The sequence below is a fragment of the Micropterus dolomieu genome, linkage group LG20 (genome assembly GCF_021292245.1).
Source record: "Micropterus dolomieu isolate WLL.071019.BEF.003 ecotype Adirondacks linkage group LG20, ASM2129224v1, whole genome shotgun sequence".
NCBI lineage: Eukaryota > Metazoa > Chordata > Actinopteri > Centrarchiformes > Centrarchidae > Micropterus > Micropterus dolomieu.
The window spans coordinates 20,234,759-20,242,301 of record NC_060169.1 but is presented as its reverse complement, the minus strand read 5'-3'; the positions used below and the strand labels follow the sequence as shown (position 1 = coordinate 20,242,301).

General features: G+C 37.8%; 1 protein-coding gene across 1 annotated transcript; it reads right to left on the bottom strand.

Moving 5' to 3' along the window:
- Positions 1 to 1,816: 1,816 nt before the first annotated feature.
- On the bottom strand, positions 1,817 to 7,543 carry gas8 (growth arrest-specific 8). Its single transcript, XM_046033464.1, has 11 exons — positions 7,379 to 7,543; positions 7,007 to 7,102; positions 6,246 to 6,443; positions 4,525 to 4,725; positions 4,340 to 4,394; positions 4,057 to 4,259; positions 3,559 to 3,714; positions 3,342 to 3,422; positions 3,003 to 3,212; positions 2,826 to 2,891; positions 1,817 to 2,696 (listed from the first exon to the last, which is right to left on the bottom strand). The coding sequence occupies exons 1-11, from the start codon at positions 7,379 to 7,381 to the stop codon at positions 2,556 to 2,558; spliced, it is 1,410 nt and encodes a 469-aa protein (XP_045889420.1). The 5' UTR covers positions 7,382 to 7,543; the 3' UTR covers positions 1,817 to 2,555.

The following is a 7,543-nucleotide window of genomic DNA, read 5'->3' as shown; positions in this document are numbered from 1 at the left end:
AATATCCAAGTTTCACTTTTTGAATGGAATTACCGAAATAAATCAACTTTTTGTTGATATTCTAATTATATGACCAGCACCTGTATAATAGGGCATCACAACCTTGAATTCCCTTTGTGCGACAAGAATTACTGCACAAAGGAGAGGTGTTATTACAAACTATATGAGAAAAAAGAACAGGCAACGTACAGAGCTTCATCTCTCACCATGCAGGGATGGATTAATGAACAGGGGTCTTGGTGGTCAGGGGGCCCATATGCCAGTGCATCGTTATGAGGTGACTGTTGTTTCACATTGCTCGTTGGAAAGTCAAAGAGCTTAGTCAAAAGCAGGTATGACTGGAAACATTTTCTCGCTCCCAACCCTGTTTTGAAAAAATTTTCCAACATAAAATAGCTGCACATTTAAAATACAATCAGCCTATGTTATTATGTATAAGTTATTAATTTAAATGTGTTTTACAGATGAGTAGCACTGCATCAAAGGTTTCCTTTGATGGTTTCTCATTATATTTGGGTTGTGTCCTGTTGTATTGTGTATAATACATGGATGTGCCGTGAAAGGAAGCTTTGGGAAAGGTTAAGACGGTAGCACACTGGAGCTACCGTATAGTTAACCTGCAAAATGTTGCTAGAAGAGATTTAAGATTTAAGAAAATGAGACAAGTTATCTCATGAATTATTGTCCATGTCTTCAGCCATGTCAAAGTTTTTCTGCTGTTGGTTATGACTCAGATTGTCATTATTCCTCAAAGGCCCCCGTCATTGATGTATATGAACAGTCACACTCAATAGAAGCAAAAAAACAAAAAGTAATAAAGTGGACAGCGACACCTCTTGCATCGTCATTGAAATCAAACAATTGACAAATACCATAAACAGAATAAAACAATTTATGTTCAAACTAACAACAGTGTGCTTAACACTGGCTGCAGTGTGACACACAGAGCCAGTGTACATAGTTTAAAATAGTAATTCATGACCTCTACAGGACAACCACTGTACTATTTATGCTGTTGCTTCTACAAGATCTGGATTCCTTGAATTTCTGTATTAATTTTAGTAGCTCTATTCAGGGGTTCCCACTGTTTTCTAGAGATCATGTTCCAGGACTTTTGGACATTTTCAGTGATGTTCTAGCTGGTACGACAGACAGGGATCACGTCATACACTAATATTTTCCTCTCTGCGGAAGTCTGATTTCCAAGACTAGTCTATGGCTGTAACTTATCTATGAAATCATCTATTACATGTTTAGAAATTATGACAAAGCGACATTGTCTTGTTTTAACATTATTTTTTGTAGTATTGCCCTTTTTTTGTTTCTTTTAGAAAGCGTTTTGTGTTTGTCTACTTGGCAAGTGCTTTTCTTATGAATTATATTTCAACCACTGCTGCCTTAACACCAATAAGTAAATAGGCTCAACACAAATAATAGCCTACAATTTTGCAGACTAACAAATCCCAGCATTCTGTTGAACCTTAACTTTCTTAAGTCACTGTGTTCCTGAGCCCAAAGGCAGTGTAACGGTACAAAAAGTGCTGTGAGCCATTACTTAGCCGGAGTTTGATGCACATACAGTTGGGATCCCATTCATAGTTTTGACCCCAGGATTACAATTAATTCTTATCCAACTTTTTCAACAATACCCAACATATTTGAAACCATTGCTTCTAGCCAGAGTTGAAATACAAACCTTAAACCGTTTAACCAATTAAATATTATTCAACCATTTAAAACAAGTTGAGAAGAAAACGTTATCTATAAACCTAATAAAAACCAGTTACCAGCCAAATAATTTTCCAGGACAACAAAAGATTTTTCAGGACATTTTACTTTTTCTCTCATTTTCCATGTGTTTTCCATGACTGGAAAATTGGTTGACTGTTTTCCAGGATTTCCAGGACGAGTGGGAACCCTGAGACTACTCCAGAGTTGGGCTCATCTAGTCTTTCAGCACTTCATATCAGTTGAGGTGAACAGGAATTTGCTCAACTCTCCATCCAAAATCACAGTATCTACATATTTGGTCCTTTTGATATCTGTTTCATCAAAGAAATAATAAAAACTACAACAGAGATCAGAAACCAGAACAAAAGTAGCTGAATATGTCCTGTAAAGCAGCTTTTAGCCATTCTATTTGGTCTATAGTAATGAGTTTTGTTGAGGTAAAGTAAGCAGCCTACAAAAGGTATATAATTAAGACATCACAACATTTTGATCTGTTACACAGTTTGTTGGTCAGCCCGGAAAATACTTGAGCCTTTTTTGTTAACATCTGTGCCTGTAATTACTTATCTCTGCCTTTGGAAAGAAGCATGAATCAAGGGCATGATGGACCTTTAACTCTAAACTCCCCGACCACTGTTTTCTCAAGATACCAAGTCATCATTATGAGAAGGAGAAAACAATATTTCTTGTTAATAATTTTGTGTCACTGAACATCAACATTTATATCATAGGAAAGTATGAGAAACATGTCAAATTGTAGTGAGATCAGATGCAAAGAAAGTGAGATTTGCTGTAAATGTTTCAGTCTTTGGGTTCGTTGCTTCTCATTTTAGGGAAAAACCCAACCCTTGTTCTAGGCCTCTCGAAGCAATACTGCTCTCAAAGGGCTTTACACAACACTCCTCCAGAGGGACACCAAGAGCCCTTTGCTTTGCTTCGTAGGTCAGCAGCAAATCCGTACGGGCCTGCCAGATACATGGTGGGTGTAAAAGCGGATACATGTGTGTGAATATCACTACAAAAATAAACTTCACCATCACCTTTAGGTAAACAAATGTATGACAGCACTTTCAGGAAATAAATTAACTACTAACCTTGGAAACCTGAGCTTTTTTATACTGCAAGTTCTTGATAGAATTATTACTGGAGTCAAGATTTTCCTAAAAGCAAAAACAGGTTTCTTTTATGTCCTGGTACATACAGTACCGCAATGCTTGTAAAAATACACACCACAACTTGTGTGTAAATATTTCAATGAATGTAAATTATACCTCAATTTTCTTAGTGACCCCAACGAGGGCAGTTTGGTCCATGTTTGAGGCAGAAAGCACCGAGTCGAGCTGAGCTTGTGTCTTCTCCAGGCTGTCTATCAGGGCTTTCAGTTTCCTTTCAAGCAGCACACCCTTCAAACCTGCTTTATGCTGCAACTTTTGAATATTCTGAGTGAACGCCTTGTACAACTCGTCCCGTTCCAGCTGAAGCTGTGTGACATGTACACAGAAGCACATGTGCACATACACAAAGATGCAAAAACATTCACATTAATAACCACAAGTGCACAAAGCATTTGCCTCACATGAATCAAAGCTAACATTTGAGCAAGCTTTTACCTTGCTGAATTTCTGTTCCATCACCTCATGGTCCCATTTCAGATCATTCAGCTCCTTTTCTTTGACCTTTTGATTGGAATCCTGTCAAAATTACATCACAGTCACATATTACCCTTGTGGCCACCAATTAAGGCACTGGTAGCTACAAATATAAGTACACAAGTTGCAACAGTGAACTCAGTGTTTAAAAATTCACAAACATCAAAACCAACGTAACCCTTTTTGTCGTGCAGTTTTTAATTTTTTTCTGATTTTCAGCGTTTTCCTCTTCGGCTTTCGAGAGAAGCTTAGCGAGACGTTTGTTATCCTGCAAAACAGGTACCAGGTCCTTTTCCTTTTCCTTCTGTTTCGCCTTGGTGTCTTTAATTTGTGTCTAAGAAAAGCCAATAAAAACATGCAATGTGATTTTTTTTTTTAAATGCCTCAAAACTAGTGCTGCAACAATTAGTCAAACAAAAAATAATTGCAAAATAACAATTTTGAGTAATTTATCAAATCATCATTAATGAGTAACTCAAATCTGAAGACTTTTCTATGTTTTATATTATTTTGATTCAGATATCAAATTGATTATCAATCAATACAAGCAATTTCAAGACATGATGTTGGGCTTGTTTTTTTTAACCATTCTCTAAATAATTTATCAATTGATTGCAAAAATAATGAAATAATGATAATAATCAAAACCTCTGAAGACGAATGTGTGCATTTATACCTTGAGTGACTCGTTCATATCCAAATCCTGCTGCATGCGGTTAACAAGTGCATTAGCATCACTGAAAGCTTTGTTGTGGTCTTCTATAAGAGCGGTGATGTGGCTGTTCCAATGATCCTCGTGCTCACTGAGCTCATTTTTCCTCATGTTGTCCAGCTCTTGGGGTAAAAACTCCATCTTTTTCTCATACTTTGCTTGAATATCTACTCAAAATAGTGACACAAAATGACTTTTTGACAGCATGGGGTGCTGAATTCGACTCAAAATGAGATCAGTTATTTACCTGTGAGTTGCTTCTCCCAGCTGTTCCTTGTTTTAGTCATTTCTTCATCATGTTTCTGTTGAGATAAAAACCAATCTGGTGTTTTCATTGCATTGATAGTTGTTGAAATATATCTGGGTAAATATAAACATTAATTCTACAGATCTTTAGGTGTAGAATTAAAAGAGGTGTGTACTACTACAAACCAGTTCAAGCTCCTTGACAAGGTTTTCATTGTCGAGCTCCTGCATGTCTACCATGATGGCTGTCATTTCTTTATGAAGCTCAGTCTCCAAGTGTTCTTGCTCTTTCTGCATCACCTCCCTATATACTAAACCATCTGCTTTCAACTCAGAGATTGTGTTCTGATGTTCACAAAGGAGGTGCTTCATCTTCTGCTTATACACCTAGAGGGGAAAAAATAATGAGTAATATAAAATTAGTTTAGCCATTAAATCTGCCCATGGATATTATTTGCTTGCTAGTTATCATTACAAAAATGTGCCAAAAGTTGGGTGACGATGAGTCGACTATAGGCAAGTCGAGTATTCATGTTAAATTATGTTTTGCCTTTTCATTAGGCTCTACAGTGGGTATCAGGCTGTAGTAGGTCATGACAGATGACATAGTTCTGTTGCACCCCCTGATCCAATTTACCTTTAAACTTATATTGCCAGGAATCTTATATCTATATTGTATCTGCTTAGGCTACAGTGGCTGGCTTGTTTAGGTAATTTTATTTAAGTACCATGGCCCACTCAGTTGTCCGACCATGACTGTATATCTGGTTCTACTACTGTAGACTTACTGATCGCCACTAGTTAGTAACCCCTCTGGTATGAGAAACCTTTCATGACTTTCTATCTTACAGAAGAAAAGAATAAAGGCTTCAATATGAAGTTGTGTGTGAGTGCAGGAAAGTCTACAGGGTCATCAGGCAGGCACTCTCTCAATAACTGGTGTTTTGCTGAGTGGTGACATCAAGAAGTCGCCCCCAGAACCTTTTAACTTTTACTCCACTAAATTTTAGACGAACATCCTGTACTGTTAACTCAACTTCTTTTACCTAATAGCAACTGTTACTGGTTAGTTTGCACATGATTTTACATTCAACCTGAAAAAAAGCTCATGAAAGGATCAGTATCTTCAAAATAACTACTTTCCATTAAAATAACTAAAAAACAGCCTTATTTTACACAGCTGACAATATATTTCTGACACTATCTGTAGAGCTTTGACAAAGAAGGCTGTAGAAAGATTAGAGATTTATTCCCAATTTTCTTAAGAAGCCTGTGAACCTTGAACTAATGTGAGAATTATTTAATAATTATTATTAATTTTAATATTATATAATATAATATTACTTTATCAGCTCAATTTTTTTCTCCATTAAAAATTTACAAAAACTGGGACATTTCCAGGCAATTTTTCATCACACGTGTATTTGTTATGTATGAATTTTATATATTGTAAGGTTTAACTTACAACATAAATATAATTGGGGGGGGTGATGGAACAGTGGATAAGATGCATGCCTTTGGTGTGAGAGACCTGGGTTCAATCCAAGATAAAAGCGTCAGCTAAATGAATTAATGTAATGTAATATAACCAACTGTGATAAACAGCATAACAGTATCTTGAAAACCAGTGAAACGAAACAGTGTAATGTATTGCTGGCTTCCATTATTACATTAAAAGCTATGTATTTCAAGTGATATATATGATTATTAGTGACATATTAAGTGCTTGTATCCAGTAAATGAGATGAGATGCAATCAGATAATTTTTCCTGACTTTTAAACCAGAGAGGACAACCTGTACACCACTGGCTGCATTTGAGGAGCCTTTGGTGTACAGGCTGTTCTGACATATTCTGGCTTAAAAGACAGACTTACAGTACTACAGTATATCTGTGCATTAACCTTACCTTGATCTCAATTTGGTGGCGCCCCTCATCCTCTTCTATGTCCTTATCTAAGTTTTTCCGTTCAGCCTTGACCTCCTCTAGTTGTCGTTCTGTGATCTCCCAAAAGGTGTGGATCTTGTCCCTCTCCAGCTGAAAGTAGTTTCTCTCCTCCCTCTCTCTATCCAGCTCCTCTCGAAGGCGTGCAATGTGCTCCTCCAGCTGAACTACAGAAATATCTTTTAGTGTGGGCATATCTGAGCCAGACAATGTACATGTCCAGTAGCATTTAATTAGTATGACAATCAAGTACTGTAACTTATTGCCTCATTTGCCAATTTACCGTACACAGGGGGTTCTACTCAGCCTGTGAAAATAAACATTACATGCCATCTGTGGCTCTGGAGAAAGTTTGAGAAAATTATGACGATGTCTTCATGGCTTAGAGACATACACATTTATTACAAAAGCCTCCATTAAAAACTGGAGGGTTGGAGCGTGACAGGCATTTTAGCAAGCTGGAAGGCTAACAAAAATGTAGTATCCAGCATTTTAAGACCTTGACCAATACTAGAAACTGAGCTTCAGGATATCTAGGCCTCTGCGTTGATTTTCACCATTCTTGTTTCAATCCATCTTTTGGGAGTCTCGTGGAAGTGCAATACTTGCTGACATATGCCTTTAATATACAGATCACTTCAAGCAGGAAACATTGCTTTCTTACTTACATTAAGTCATCCAAGCATCACTGCACACTTTCAAACACATCACCCTTCAGCTCTGACCTGCTCCTTGGACATCTCCTCCTTGGTGAGGCCATCTATCAGCGTGGGCGTCCTCACCTTTGCAGGCTTTTTACTTGTGCCTTTGTTTTTAGGTGGCTGGACAAATGTCAACAGGGGAAAAAAGATCAAAAGTTCTTCCTACATGCAACCCGGCGTATTTATTTAACATTGTAATTGTGACGAAGTATTTAGCCTCCCGTCTGTGCTTCTCATGAAAGTAATAACACAGAGAAGCACAAACTGGGGCGGCGACGAGCCAAATGTGAAATTCACACACCAACCAAGCGTTAGCTGAGGTAGCTAACAGCTGACGTTAGCTGTGTTAGCTCAACCATGTTCGTTATTAATTAATTTAAAGAACGCTCTGCTCACCATCGTGTATGCTGCTTAAATAGCACAGAGACACAGGCAATGTTCCGGTCGTTTTGAGGAGCCTGGTCAGCAGCACTTGAACCAGAGGAGTCCACCACTTCAGTCCTGCTGCCTGTCTCAAACACACGTTGCCATAGCAACACGAGCACGCGCATTTCTGCACCT

Bases quoted from the DNA above. Each gene is read 5' to 3' on its own strand.
- gas8 (XM_046033464.1), bottom strand. The intron at 6,444-7,006 runs GTCAGAGCTGAA...TCTGTAGTTCAG, and splicing joins AGGAGATGTCCAAGGAGCAG to CTGGAGGAGCACATTGCACG. The intron at 3,423-3,558 runs GTTACGTTGGTT...TAATTTTGACAG, and splicing joins AAAACTGCACGACAAAAAGG to GATTCCAATCAAAAGGTCAA.